Source organism: Pocillopora damicornis, chromosome 10, assembly GCF_964200805.1.
Source record: "Pocillopora damicornis chromosome 10, jaPocDami1.2, whole genome shotgun sequence".
Classification (NCBI taxonomy): domain Eukaryota; kingdom Metazoa; phylum Cnidaria; class Anthozoa; order Scleractinia; family Pocilloporidae; genus Pocillopora; species Pocillopora damicornis.
Window position 1 is genome coordinate 3,468,624 of NC_142679.1, and position 15,254 is coordinate 3,483,877.

General features: G+C 38.2%; 3 protein-coding genes across 4 annotated transcripts; 2 read left to right on the forward strand and 1 right to left on the reverse strand.

Moving 5' to 3' along the window:
• Positions 1–379: 379 nt before the first annotated feature.
• Positions 380–2,646, forward strand: LOC149038500 (uncharacterized). The gene has a single exon (XM_089184646.1). The coding sequence runs from the start codon at positions 1,121–1,123 to the stop codon at positions 2,300–2,302; it is 1,182 nt and encodes a 393-aa protein (XP_089040772.1). The 5' UTR covers positions 380–1,120; the 3' UTR covers positions 2,303–2,646.
• Positions 2,647–4,069: 1,423 nt separating this feature from the next.
• On the forward strand, positions 4,070–5,417 carry LOC113684736 (uncharacterized). Its single transcript, XM_027202128.2, has one exon. It carries the CDS (start codon positions 4,350–4,352, stop codon positions 5,049–5,051), a length of 702 nt encoding a protein of 233 aa, XP_027057929.2. The 5' UTR covers positions 4,070–4,349; the 3' UTR covers positions 5,052–5,417.
• A 1,883-nt stretch (positions 5,418–7,300) lies between these two features.
• Positions 7,301–11,980, reverse strand: LOC113684735 (skeletal aspartic acid-rich protein 1). 2 transcript variants are annotated; one of them, XM_027202125.2, is made up of 4 exons: positions 11,802–11,980; positions 9,490–10,016; positions 8,844–9,119; positions 7,301–8,526 (listed from the first exon to the last, which is right to left on the reverse strand). In XM_027202125.2, the coding sequence occupies exons 1-4, from the start codon at positions 11,851–11,853 to the stop codon at positions 8,293–8,295; spliced, it is 1,089 nt and encodes a 362-aa protein (XP_027057926.2). In that variant the 5' UTR covers positions 11,854–11,980; the 3' UTR covers positions 7,301–8,292. The 2 variants fall into 2 exon arrangements, with proteins under 2 accessions (XP_027057926.2, XP_089040902.1); XM_089184776.1 differs by lacking the exon at positions 11,802–11,980 and adding an exon at positions 10,176–10,339.
• Positions 11,981–15,254: the final 3,274 nt, after the last annotated feature.

Genomic DNA, 15,254 nt, shown 5'->3' on the forward strand with positions numbered 1-15,254 from the left:
TGTTAACAGCGGTGGCATCACAACAGATGAAAGGCAGAATTTTCCAAACAGACCATCACCATAAAATAGCACTGCCACTCTACAAACTAAGATATGAATTTCCCGTTCTCACCCTTCGAATTAACTTGAAATCCCGTTTAAAACGGCTTAAAACGGTTTCACTATTTTGGCGATTAAGGAAAGTAATGCGGCCAAATGTTCCCACGCACATTTTCTTAAACACCTACGATACACTTCGTCGATAATGACTTCTGCCGACGTAATGAGAGAAGATGTCACCTGAAACACACTCGTTCGTGTCATTTCTAAGTTGGTTGTTTTACTACGCCAGGTAATGGCGATACCATGAGAGCGCGTGTGATGATGTTAGAAATTCGATTTCAAGTTTTATTACATCCATTTTGAAATCACTGGTGGTCCCTGCAAACTGATTGGCTCTAATTGGTGCGATTTATTCACGAATCGCACCATTTTTTGCTCTAAATCGCATCTTTTTTCCAGCCAATGAGGAAGTTACACTTAAAACAAAACAACCAATCAGATTTCAAGGCTTGTTTAAAGTAACCAATCAAATTGCAGGAAAATGAAAGACAAAGAGTATCATTTCGCAAATTTTGCAACTTTTGTTTCCATAACTCGTATTTTTCCCCCCCAAAAATGGATGAATTTAATTTTTACCAGTTTTTGAATGATGACAATGAGATCCTTCAGGCTGAAGACCAACATTCCAGGGACTTTCCCACTTTTCGTGTAAATTTTGGTGAATATTTTGACGATTTTCTACCCTCTCAAGCTCAAAATCCGCACAATCCCGAGTCCACCGAGTCAGCAACAAACGAAGAAAATCAAAAGCCACCACAAGAGTTAGATGTTTCAAGATTTCCTATCATTTCAAGCGATGAAATACAGGAGCTTAAGTCTGTCGCTTCGAATAAAAATACGTCCCGCTCCACAAAACAATGGATGAATGTTTTCAGAAGCTGGTGTCAGTGCCGCCATCTTGAATATGTCTCCATCGAAACAATGGCGCCTGAAAAACTTGACAAGGTCTTGAGTAAGTTTTACGCCGAGGTGAAAAAAAAAGGACGGAGATGACTACGAGCCAGAATCCCTTAAAATCATGCAGAGTGCCATTGAACGGTATCTAAAGGAGAAGAACTATCCATTGAGCATCGTGCGATCGAGAGAGTTTCACTCCTCACAAGAAATCCTCAATGCGAAAGCAATTTCCCTACGTCAACAAGGAAAGGGAAAGAGACCCAACAAAGCTCAGCTAATCACACCTGAAGAAGAGTCAGCCCTGTGGGAAAAAGGTCAGTTGGGTGATTTTAATGGAAAGGTCTTGACCAATGTCAACTTCAAAAATTTGACGGAACAACTGGGATTTCGTGGTCGCCAAGAACACTACGATGCATACATGGAAGACGTAATTATAAGACAGCGAGAAGATGGAAGTGAAGTTGTTGAGTTCAGGGAAGGTCCCACTAAAACGCGGAGCGGTGGTCTCACCATCAGGCGAAGAACAACACCACAGGCAATGTTCAGCACCGATGGCGGAAAAAGCGATCCAGTGCGGCTATTCAAGCTTTGGTTGTCCAAGCGACCCGAAGGAATGAAGAACACAGGGCCACTCTATCTTAGCATCATAAATCGTCCTAAATCAGCAGATGTTTGGTACACCAAAGTTCGAATGGGACAAAACACCATCGGCAATTTAATGAAATCCATGGCCTCCTGTCTCAGGACGAATAAGAAGCTGACGAACCACAGCATGAGGAAAACATTGGTATCAAAACTGAAGAAGTCTGGTCAACCGCGCAATGTTATCTGTGAAATAACAGGCCATGCACGTCAATCTTCGTTAGACTACGATGAAATAGACGAGAATCACAGGAAAGAAGTGTCTCACATTATCACTGGATATAAAGAAGTGTCAAACGAAAATCAAGCAAACGAAGTCTCCCGCCAAAACACTTCAAATGAAGCCTCAAATCAAGAGATTGCAGTCCAACATAAACGAACACCTCTGGTTCCTATTTATCACGTCCAACAACAAGGCCAAATGCATCAGGCCATGGGCTCCAATCCTGGTTTTCAGCCGGCTGAATTTTCAGGATTTCCACCACGTTTTCCGTTGCAGTCTCAGTACCGCATGGAAGCCTTCAGTTGTGCTGCTCCCGTTCCATCGCAGAATTACTCAGGCTGCACCTTCAATTTCTTCTCTAGAGACAGCCAGAATTCTCCACCCCAACCACAGAAGAAACGAAGAGCTTACATCATTGAGTCAGATGACGAGGACTGAACTTTAACGCTTCACTATTTTTCTTAGTTATTGAGGACTTCTCGAATTTCTTGAATGAAAGTTGTCTTTCTTTTGATACGCTTGACTGAGTTTTTGACACATGACGTCAAAGTCTTTCTGTTTTGCATTTCCGGTTCCGCTTTTTATTTAAAAACCGGCTCAGTACTGCATCAATAAAATATTCGAATTTACCAAGTCCTGTATTTGGGTGATTTCAAAATGGATGTAATAAAGTGGTAATTGAACCTCGTGTCGTGCAATTTTGGTCTGAAATCATACTTGTGATTTGAAATCACGCGTATGATTTCAGCCCAAATTGCACTCCACTCAGTTCAATTACCATTACACATTTGGCCGTGATTGAGAGAAGGTTACAAACAATTGACTCAAAACATTTAGAAATCAGTTCAGAATGCTGCTTCGTGAATCAATGATAATCTTGTAATTTTGTCGTTTCAGATCGCACTCTGTAACTAAATTTTACGTTTCTAAGACTTATCACCAATACAATCACCTGGATTATATTAATACTCGGGAAAAATCTTGAGAGAACGAAACGACTGGTCATTATTTATTATCGCCCGATGGGGAGGAGGGTGGGGGTGGGGCGTGTGTCTCCCCTTTATACTCTGTTAGCGACGAATGATCCCCCCTCCGATTCCCCTAAAAACCAAATAATCCCCCCCCAGAGAAAATAATCCACACCCCTCCCCCGGCGGTAAATAATGAATAATTCGTAATGACAATTTGAGAAGGAAGACCAAAGGTTACTGACGCAAGTTCTCAAGTGGATCATTTCGCTATTTCCCTGTTTTAATTCGAATAGTTTACCTTACAAAAAGACAAATGAAATATATTGCTCTTTCACCGTAAAAGTTGTTTCAATCAGAAGATCAGGACCTCAGTTAAGAAAAAAAGGGTCGCTCATGACACAGCTTTTCATGAATGAAATGACTGGTGAGCCTTCAAGAATTCAGTGGGATCATGTTTCATATTTTCGCCTATCCCTCAAAAAAACTCTCGTGAGTGTTTACATCACCGTGGTCTCCCTGAGTCGTAAACGAATCAACTTCCTTCCGGCTCTGGTCCACTCTCTGTGCGTAGGACGTTACAGAACAATGAATTCATAACACAGTAATGAACCATTTCTGTATCCAGGAAAACCAAATTTATTTGGACCCCACAGAGTGACTACTTGATTCTGCATTCTCCACATAATTTTACTACACAGTCAAGTACACAGGTAAAGAAGAATTGTCGAAATCATTACATTGTGAACATTTTCTAAGCATAACCTAAAATTCTTATGAACAGCTGACTAACAGACGTTTGGTGTCCAGTTGGGAATCAACTTAAACCCTTTACACCCTAACATCAGAATGCATATTCTCCATACATTTCCAAAAAAGCTGATAAGGAGAATTTGTTCCACAATCAAGAGCTGTTCTAGTTGGTGATCATCTTCTCTATTCTCATCACTTTCATGTTGATTCAGGGGTGATATTGTAAGGAGAAATTAGATGCTAGTCACTCTAAGGAGCCTAAGGGGTTAAGATCGTGGGAGAGAAAAGGCGGTCACCCGCATTTGTCATCCACCCTGTGCTGAACGTGAACTTGCCTTGAAACGCCTCTTCCCGAGGCTTCTTCTTCGTGGGCCAACGACTGTAAATCAGCACAAAGGTCCTTGCCTACGTCAGCATGTTTACGTCGTCGCGCTCGAGAATTTGCTGCGATATATTCTGTGCCAAATTGGTCACATATGACTGATGTGGCTCGCGTGGATGAGCTCGGACAATAAAGACATGTCAAAAACGTCTTACTAAGGTGAATGTACTGAAAAGAATGTGCGTTAAAAATGCACAAAGACAATAAAGAATGATTTTCATAACAAAAGATGAATAGCTAGCCCTTTAAACAAAGCATAGTTTGCCGAAGGAACAAAGGAACCTATCGAATGCAAAAACCATAAAAAGCTGACGAAAAAACGTGGGCCGCTTCTTTGTGGGCGAACTTAAAACAGAACAGAACAGTGGGTTAACCAAGTACGATGAAAAAGCTGAGCGAACACAAGACTCAATTTATCGACGACAACAAGCTTAGAATTATGAGATTCAAAGAGAGTGTAGCATCTCTTTGGAAGACAGATAAAGCTATCCATGAAGCGACAGGCCTCCGCAGGACGTGTTCAGAAAGTATTTTGTTCCGTAACGACTGGCTGCAACGACTAAAGCACTTCAACTTGGCACATCGTAACATTGAAGAAACAGGAAACAAAACCAACGAAACTCTTCGAAGGACCATTAAAGTTGAACACAGTGTTTCTCCGCGACAAAAGAATAGAGTTGAATTAAAACCAGTGAAATCTTGTCTTCGGACGACGGAACAGCTAAGCGGTCAGAGCAAGGAATCGACACCATGTCAAATTTGCAGACGTGTCACATTTTCGACATACGCATTGATTCTTCATGCCGCGGGGCAGAACTCTGTTACTGAGCTGAAAGATCTCTTGGATAGAAAGCCCTTGCACATTAATAAACCAAGTTCCTCTGGCGAAACTGCCCTTCACAAAGCCGCGGCGAAGGGGAGTTTAGACTGTGTTAAACTACTTGTTCAGCGAGGAGCAAATGTTAACAAGGTTGACAAAGAAGGTAGAACTCCTCTCCTAATCGCTTGGGAGAAGGGACATTTTGACTGTCACAGATATATGCTAGAATCTCTTAAAATTTGCGACAATGATTCGCCATGCTAGCTTTCCGATGAGTCTTAAAATATTTGTAAATAAAAGTGATTTTAAATATATTTCCGCTCTTGGAAATTGAATAATGAGCTTTTTTGTGATGCTCTACAGCGGTGTATTTACGTTAACTATCTGAAAAACTTATATTTTCACAGACACTGTAAATAAGAATAATATTTCCTGACCCTAATTTTGCAAGAGTTTAGAATCGTAAAGACTTAAACAAATGTAAATAGAATGACATGAACTAGAAGTAATTTAGAATATTTGCTTTAACTTATGCGCGCGCTTACAGCTTTGTTGCTATGATGGGCCATATTCTTGCCATGTCCAGAAACTTTATTGGAAAGAGTAAAAATAAACACGTTTTTTAAGAGAGTTGGTGAGTTGCATTACGAAATATGAAACTATTCATTTTCCTCCTCCCCCGCAATACCCCACATTGTAATAAATTATGTATTAGAAGGTTAGAGGAAATTTACTTTCCAGAGTAAAAAATTTATCCTGTAACTCGACGATTATTAGTAATATCACTAGTTTTTTTAAACTTAAATGGACTTCCATTTTAGGGTTTATCATTCTGACCCCTCCAAAATGCAATCTCAGCGTCGACTTGCCACTACCCGTTCTTGCACGTGTTGTACCCGGAGGCTATTTACAAGGCACGTGTTAAGCGCACAAACATGATTTGTGTAAGAAGCTTTATATGTGACTTATGGCATACTTTCTGAAGTTGTCGAGACTTACTTTTCGAACTTCGTAAAGTCCGTCTGCTCTGTGTATCATATTTTTTGTCCAAATTATCTTTGAAGGTCAGGCGATTGTTTATCAAGCGACGGAGGTGTCAGAGTGAATTCGTCAAGTGTGGAAACTAAGAGAGCTATTTTTAGAGGGAAACAATGAACAATTCACCTCATGCCTTCAAGGTGTTTACCTCATAGTGCACTGAAACAATAGTTTGATTCAAAAATTTCTAAAATAATCCATTAGCATGCATGTTGAAGTTCATAGGAGCCTTTACAAGTTTACAAGGCAGTCTGTAAGTGATATGTCTGCTTATGAAGTAATTTTTTGAATTCAATTTTTCTATTCCAAGAAATAATTGATCGAGGAAGAAAGTTAAGCGAAAACCTTTAGTCAACACCCATCTTTATAGAGCCCTCCAGCTTGAACTTTAAGTTTTAAATAATCCTGCTCCTTCCATACCCTCAAATAAAAGTCTGTGACTGAAAGAAATTTAGGAGCTCCGGAGTCTAGAAATCCGGCATCATTGGCAAAATAAAAACGTTGACGAAACACCGATACAACTGAAATATTTTGGCTGCCAATCTGATAAGCTACACAATGGGTGTTTTGGTTTATCGCCTGAGACTAATATAAGGGTCAAAGATCAATTTGCAAAGGTCTTTTGATCAAGAAACCACAAACCAAAATTATTTTGTTTCGCTGTAATTATAAAGGGAGTTTTATTAAAAAAAAATTAAACTTGACGCAACACAACACTGTGACACACACTGCACGACTGATTTTAGATCAGAGCAAGCTAAACGAATTTGACGGATGAAAAGACTGAGCTGTGACTGATAACGTCATTGTTAAACCGCAAAACACGATGTTTCCCTCCTGAGTTGCTGTATATGTATCATTTCCTTAAGCTTGAGCATCAAATATTATTGTACATGAAAGTTCCATTACTTTCCTTTTCAACTCCGTACAAAATTTGTGGCAATTTGGTCTGAATAAAGCCGCAATTCCTTAACCCTAACACTCCGAAGCCGATCTGACAATTGATTCTCCCTTCTAACTGCCGGACATTTCCTTGTAAATTAGTCACGAGAAGTTGGTGTAAGATCAGATAACAACTTCTATCCGATAAATTTGACTATTCCCGTCACCTGTTTGGACAATAAATGAATATCATGCGGAGAAGTTACAAGTTAATCACCCCAGGAAGTCAGTCAAGTAATAGAGCCTGCCCCTCTCTCCTGTAAATAGCACTGTATTGAAATGTAAATATCTGACGTAGTCAGTCACAGTCTGACAAACGCAGAACGTCGGTTGGGTGTCGTAAAAATCAAAACGAGAGTAGTCCTAACAGCGCGGGAAAACGTAAGCAACAAAGTCGCTTTTGGTTTTGACTTGCCATTTGATTAGTTACCAGAGCGGCGCAAGTTTTCCACAAAGCAAAGTGTAGCAAAACCAGTGTAAATTCCAGATTTCTTTCGTGCAACCCTGGCAGCAAATGAACTTAAAGGCTTACGCGAAGCAAGGTTTCTCTTTTATTCTTAATTCTGTGTCAAGCACTAAGCTACATAATTTCCTTACAATGTGCGTTACATCGTAAACTGATCTAACATGAGTCAGTTCAGCAGATTATGTTAAATTTTAGAGTTATAATAAGATTCATAACATTTATTACAGAAAAACCCAGATCTTTAGCATTTCATTTTGAAAATTCTTGTCAGCACTCAGCAAGAGATACAGCGTCAGTAGACAAAATTAGTTTTCCGTTTGAAGGAGATTTTTCATTTTGAATCTCAGCAAACTGCTTCCGACCTGAGTGCGTCGTCGCCTGACAGCCCCTGTTTTTCTTTACAATAGTCACAATTTTCCTACCTAATCCTTTCAATAGACTCATGTCGTATATTTTTTTCGTGTAAAGCCAAAAGCAAATTACACGAGAGAAAGCAATCGCCTTTCCCAAACTTTTTCTGAACTCGTAGACTTCAATAATAAAGGGAATTAAACCGTTCCATCAAGTGATGGATTGGGCGTTGCCACCACAGTGACCCAATAACTTAAGAAATACCGTTAAATACTCTACATCAGAAATTCATCTGTAAATGTAGAACAATGCAACTCCAGCCTAATCATTTGAAAAGCAATTTTGAATAATCCTTAAGTTACGTCAGTAATCTTTAAACAAAAATTAGAAGCTCACGCAGTAGTAACAAAGTGGTGTTTATGACGAAAGGGATCTTAAACTTGATTACACGCAAGCTCTTATGCAAGATTTGTGGTTCCACTCTATCCTTGTGGTTCATAATTTAATTTTCCTTTGTTTTTGGGTATGATAATGTATGGTAAGACAGTTAATTAATAAATTTGCAGCAAAGGAAGACAAAATTTGAGCCAAAAATAAAAGGGGCAATTGATAGTAACTTTTTTAACCAATAACAATTTTTTCATGTTCAATGAATAAGAATTACTAGCGGACACATAATAAGGAATTTTACCCATTAACAAAAAGCTCTTAGACAAGATTGGTGAGGAAAAAAGCGGCGACAAATAGCAAAAGGGCCAGCCCAATATTAGCGCGTGCCAAAGAAGTAGCGCCATTGACTCGGCCTACGTTTACACTTGGATCAACCAACACACTCTTCTTGAACTTAGGGATTCGGAAGACGAACTTCTTCTCTCCATCCTCGATCTCAAATTTAGGATATCCTTGGGGGAAGGCAGTGTATTTATCATCATCGGTAACCACCTAGCAAAAGAAGAATGTACATCATTTATAAAGATTCTGTAATAAAAACAAGCGAAGGAGGGACAAAAAATGTGGGTGCAGAAAGAGGAAATGTAGAAAATAACAAGCGCCAATTCGGAAGCAAAAAGTTTGTCTCGTTGTGAACTCGCCTTAATTGCTATTGCCACTTTTAGAGTTAAGTCAATATTAGTAACACTGTATTTATTGAAAAAAAACTGCGCTGTATATGGAAATAAATTTTCATCGATTAAACAAAATCAAAATTATCTCACTGCCTGATGTAACGTTGGACAGGATGTAATGACTAATAAACTAACCCCTTTGTTAAGCAGCATTTCAGAGTCTCCACCGATGTCATAAATGTTCGGACAATCATCGTCATCGTCATCGTCATCGTTCGGATCATCGGGGCCGTCGTCATCACTGTCCTCGTCTTTACAGATGGGTCTCTTGGCGGCGGCTTTTCTGTCATCGTCGCTTATTTCTGCTGGAGAATCCTTACTCTTGATTTTAAGTTTTAGGTCAAGAAATTCTCCAACTTTGCCTTCACTGCAGTCAACAAACGATCCGTCACAGAAATCCCAGTTGCTGATCTGTGAAGGACATGGTTGTTAACTGAGTAAGATTACAATCGTATTCAGATGAAGAGATCTAGTGTTTAATATCATAGACGAATGCAGGCGAATGTAAAGAGAATTTCAGTTGTTCCGCTCAAAGCAGCGCAAAAAAAGATCTCTAATATTTGCGCCTCTTATACTCTCAGCTTTAATTAAGTCACTCTGGTTACTGTAGCGTGAAGAGACCTTTGATAGTGATGGTTAAAAACGTACCACATTTTTGATGTTGCCTAATTACCCCTTAAAATGACCTAGGTTTCAATGTCGAATTGTAGAGTGCTTAATTAGCAAGGACTTAACACGTGTCGACCATGCCGATGTCACCTCGCGTTGGTACAACCCTTACCTTAATATTAAACTTGACTGTTCCTTTTTCCACCCTGAAGGTTTCATTCCCAAATGTAACCTTCCCCGCCTGACGAAACAGATAAACCATGATCTCCAGAGAAGAGGAAGGAGGTAAGGTCGCTGATAGGTTCACGTTTGTAACAGGGACCCCATCATATTTCGCCTGAGTGTCTACTTTAGTAAACTTAAAGTCCACGTCGTCAAACGAATCCACAGAATGCTTGTCCACCGTATCAACATCATTTCCATCGACATCTTTTTCCTTCAACTCGTCTACTTCAAATGATAGCATCTCTTCATTATCGTCCCTAAAATCGTCGTCATCGTCATCATCATCGTCATCGTCATCGTCATCATCATCGTCATCATCATCGTCGTCATCATCATCGTCGTCATCGTTATCTCGAACAATCATGATTTTTCCAGACTTGGAGAGCATTTTAGCTGATACGTTATCGTCTGTTATAGTCTTTTCATCGTCTTCCTTGTTAAGCTCGTCAGCCAAACATACCATTAAAATTAAAGCTGTCAAAAGATACAAAACATCGGTCGGCTATGTCGTAAACAGTACAGCTAACTAGACCAATAGAAGCTTTACATTGTAAGTTCAGTTTTGAACTCCGAGTTCATTAATACAGCATTAATTACGTGTGAAGAGTAAATCATTCTGCGATTGTTACTTACATAGAAGTTAGAGATGTTTGCGATATGTTTTATCGTCCTTGGCTCGTTTTTAAACTCCCTTCATTTTCCTCTCAATTGAGTATAAGGAAGGGTATTAATTTCTCCGAAAATTTTGAGCAAACCTAGATGTTACTGTTGAGATCATTTATCGACTTGGGAGTGTTAACTAAGCTTCACTAATTACTTATATTGCTGCCATAAGTTTATTTCCTTTTTTCTGAAATTTCTTTCCATATTGCTCACATTTCAATTATCTGACAGCCGTCGGAGGTTAATTAGTGTTTTGCCAAAAAAATCAAAACCAAACAAAAAAATCAATAAGGTTGCTCCAGCTTTGTCAAAAAATCGCCAATGTTTATGATAAGTATCTGTTGCTCAAACTCGTGCCAGAGTGCGTGCCTATTGAGCAACGAAGCCCAGTATAACCAAACGGAAGCTACAGGGACTATCAGTAGTGATATTGAAAACAGGAATCGAAAAAATTTGATAATGACCTTCTAGAGACGCGCTCGCATGCATTTTTGAGTATTGGTCGCGCGGAATGTTTCAGGAAAAAGTTGGCTAAAACGTCGTTAATTATACCGGCCTAGATAAATTAGATTAAAGTTTTATTTTTTTATTGTTAAAAAATTGAGTTCCGATTCCTGCTTTTATTTTATAAGAGGACCAAGCCTTTACCGATTTTTGAGGGCTTCAATAGTTATTTACACAAGCAAAAAATGGCTTTAACTAGTTTTATATCGACTGTTTTAATTTTTTTTCATTACGAAAGTGATCAGAGATTTGCTGCCAATAAGTAGGCATAAATTCTATGTTTTTACCTCGCTCGATATAAAAATTTGGTATTTCGGTGATCATGTTTAAACCAGCGTAAAAGATCTAGAAACTCCATGAAACTGGACATAACATCATTCCTGTGTAAAGCTACAACTGCGAAATTTTATATGTCTAGACGAAATCATGCTTTCAGCGTAAAGTATAACATTTGCAACACACTTCTTTAACTTGCAAGGCATCACGACATAAAATGGGTATTTCATAGCGACAAAAGCAAATCTGATCGGAAGTAAAGGAGGTTGAACCATAACCACACGGTTTGCGTGAGAAGATTGGTGCCAACGACGCACAGCCTTTCAATTGTTTTGACGGAGAGTGTGGTTGCAACTAACTCTCTTGTTTAAGCGACTTCAGTGGTCGGATCAGAATCTTTTCGGAAGCTTTGCAGCTATTTACTATTAGTAAGTTGTATTTACTTCAAATCGGTATCTATTTCTTCAGTGCTATTTTGGTTTTCTCTTCTCGTCGAAAACTCTTGGAATAATATCCTTCACGAACAGTAATCGATGAAAAGTGACTCAAACTCAAAAAAGTTCCGTTTCAATCACTTCTCAGTCTTTCACTCACTAATCGGCGAAAAAGGTGTGTGGCAATAAGGCCGTCCCACATGGGCGGAGAAAATAGAATATACCTGATGCGTGGGTCTCGTCGCAGTCGTTACAGTTCTTAAACGAAAAGAACGAATATTTAACTCTTCGTCGCTAATCAAATGATTGATCACTAAATTGCCTATAAAAACGATATCTAAATTACCCACTTGGTTGCGCAGAACCTCATAATTAAACTTACCTAAACAGAATCCGAAAATCCAAACAGATCGCAAAAATCGATTGCACGCCATGATGTTTCAATAATAACCTTAAGAAAAAGTAATTCTACAGTGTCTTAGCTCAGCAGCTTATATAGCACTCGGAGAAAGGTAATTAAATTCGTTTTTTCCGACGCGTAGGTGTTGTGGCAACTAATATTAGACAAAAACTTTTTTTAGGCTTCTTGAGATAATTTTCCGTTTTGTTAACAATGATTCGTCAACACGAAAATAAAGGACCGAGTTTTGGCGCCAGTTATTTTTAAATGCAACTAGTTTATCTTTAGCCGCACTTCAAGATTATTAGCTTGGAAATAAGCTTTTATAAGTTGATGATCTTTATTAGTTGTTTCCTTTAAATTTTTAGGTTTTGTCAGTTGCTTATGGAAAGAAATGAATAAAATTGATCCAAACCAATTTTTACAACTTTGCAATGTGATCTTTAACGGATCTAAGCTCTCTTCGAAACTAACAATATTAGAGATTATCTCAGTTTGTTCAGATCCTTCGGATCTAGTGAAAGTTCAAGTGTGTACTTGGCTACAAAATAATTTGGGGTAAACACTCAAGGTTGCTAAGCATTTGTTATTAAGATCATTTCTTCGTTTAGAAACTGTTTACTACCTGCGAGAATATGGCATTAATAATGGCGATATGGAAACTGAAGGGCTAAAGTTTGTTGTGACAATGTTACAGGATAAATCCACAGCCAAGAAAAGGACGAGGAATGCTAATTCTAGAATAAAAATGTCTCCCGTTGCGAGACAGATAAAATATTGCACCACACCAAGCTCTGAGACGCAAATCAAAACACGCACATAGTGCAACACTCAAAATTTCCACAGCGTGTTATTTATTCTACATCTTTCAACTGTGTGAGTATCAAACCGAGAGGTTATTCAGAGAAAACGTTCCTACTTGTCATTACTAGCTTAATGACACAGTTGAAACTCATTTTGATTATTTTATTGGCATAAAAATCTCATTGATGTGACATAGGTCCGAAATTATTTGACTTATGGCCTCGTCTTCCAGAAAACCCTTTTTAGGAAAAAAAAGAGGTCTGAGACTTTATCTACAGATGATATTCAGCAATACTTTAGGCTTCATGATATTGGTTTCAATTGAGCAAACAATTCTATGCTCTCGACAATTGATAAGCAAATTCTTACATCGGTTCTTGCAGGATGTTTTTTTGTAGAATTTTAGTAAAACCTTCTAAAAACTCTGAGATTTTCTTATTTTGATTTAATTACAGGTGTCTTGTTTACTAAACGCAAAAACTGCATATCCATTGATTGTAAATTTATTTCCCTCATTTACAAAGTTTTTTTTTATTTCTTATCAGTAATACTGAACTATCATGAACGAATCTTTTGAAGGGAAGAACTTAAGTGCCAGGCGTTTTTTTTCTCCTCACAGGGCGTGATCAAACGGAACAACAAGTCGGTGTTCTACATAGAAACGATTTTTTTTTTTACACCGTCTGTATCTGTATTCTGTGTCTGTATTTTTGTCTTTGTTCTCTTTTTTTGTGTCTGTATCCAATTAAAATACTTCACGTTTAATCAAGCGGTAATTTCCCCTAAACAAATATCTATGATTTTTTGGTAGCGGAACTAACTTGATGTTTTGTTTAAGTTGTGTTTTGTCTCTGTTCTCTTTTTCTAACATGCGATTGCAATAGCGAAATAATCGAGATAAATGATACTTTGCTAATTAAGAAGAGGCAAGTGAAGAGTTTGCGGAACCTTGAAGAAGTCCTGCTAAAATAGATGTGGTTGCTTCACCCAAGAGAAATGTTTTCGGTAAATGTTTAACAGCTTCTTATTGTAGTCAGGACGTGCACTAAATTGAGTAAACAAAGATTTAAAAGACAACAATCACCGATATCTATAACACGGAGAAAGATTACGAAAGATCGCGAAAATTTTCATAGAGTTATAAACAAATTCTGAAGAGGTTCGTTAGCTTTCTTTTCCCACAGTCCGGTATAGGACTTCTAGATGTATCCCAAACTACATGATACTGGATTAAAGCTGAAAGCACTTTATTTCACGTTAAATCACGCCAAATCAATTTTTGCGTTGCTCTATCTTTAGAAGAGAAGCTAAATTTTTCTGCGATATTGAAAAACTTAGTAATCAAAATAACTCTTATATTCAAGCGGCAATCAGTTCCTCTAAACAAATATCTGCGATATTTTCTGTTGGAGCACTAACTTGATATCTTTTTGTCCCGTAAACATGCTATTGAAATGGCGGAATACTGACTTGAGATAAATAACGGTTCGCTAAAAAATGGAAACGGGAATAACTTATGTGGGTTCTGATGGTAGCCCTATTAAATTGTCATATATATAGCTGCTTTCACAAATGGAAATTCTTCAAATAAATTTTGCATAGATTCTTTTGGTAGACAGGACGTCCACTAAATTAAGTAAAGACAAAACAATCACCGACATCAACAAGACGAGGTTTCGTGCGAAATATCGTGAGAATTTTCGGAGAACAATCGCTCAATAACAACAAAAAGAACAACAACAACTAAAACAGCAAATATACAGTTTCCTTCAATACATGCACGCAAAATTAGTAATTGTTGTTACAAAATTAAACATGCCCGAACAAAATCATGGAAGGTCTCGTACCCGCTCAGTCGTGTAGTTAAAGATTACGAATGACATTTATCAACCCGGGTTTGTGTAAAGATGTTTACAGAGACAGCGAATTTGTACTAAGTTCTTCTTTCCACGGGCAAGGCTTGATTTGTACATGTACCACTGTAAAGAGTGCAAAGAATAAATATTTTACTCGAACGCGGTTTTACATCCTATACTGGTGCGTGCTTCGCGCGCTTCAAAGCTGAGTATGTTGGAATGGAATCTTTGCGGTGATTGAACCTGGGTACCAATTTATTCGATTTAGAAATTTCGTGAATTTGAAACTTTGAGTTTCTTCAATTCAAGGAAGCTTTGCTCATCTAACAAAACGAGCTTAGTCTCGATTAACAAGTAACTACACTGACCTAGCACTTGCACTTAAAGCTTTCCTTCCACCTACCAGTACGTTATTTTCTTTATTATTCCTTAGTGAGGTAATCATGGTAAACTATGCATTCATTCGAAGCAATTATAAATTCAAACACTTTTTCCGTGTTATTCTGAAACGAACGAAGAAGCGAGAAACAAGAAGCGATCTCCCTGAAAATCGCAATACTGCTTCCTCGACCATATAACGATTTTTTTTTTGCAAAGACTATTTTAAGAACACCTAAAAATCAGTGAGGACTGGTAAATAAATATAGTCTTAATCATTCCCTATTAATACTGGAAAACCCGAAGAGTTCATACACTTCCGTCCTTTCTGGGAGCTACATTTTGTTACTAAACTTCTCTCTTTCAATCCAAACGTGTAGCAAGTTTAAAAATGGAC

Excerpts from the sequence above, each read along its gene's own strand:
- LOC113684735 (XM_027202125.2), bottom strand. The coding sequence starts at position 11,853 with ATGGCGTGCAATCGATTTTTGCGATCTGTTTGGATTTTCGGATTCTGT. Across the intron at positions 9,120-9,489 it reads CAGTCAAGTTTAATATTAAG|ATCAGCAACTGGGATTTCTG; the intron begins GTAAGGGTTGTA and ends TGTCCTTCACAG. Across the intron at positions 8,527-8,843 it reads AAATGCTGCTTAACAAAGGG|GTGGTTACCGATGATGATAA; the intron begins GTTAGTTTATTA and ends TTCTTTTGCTAG.
- LOC149038500 (XM_089184646.1), top strand. The coding sequence starts at position 1,121 with ATGCAGAGTGCCATTGAACGGTATCTAAAGGAGAAGAACTATCCATTG.
- LOC113684736 (XM_027202128.2), top strand. The coding sequence starts at position 4,350 with ATGAAAAAGCTGAGCGAACACAAGACTCAATTTATCGACGACAACAAG.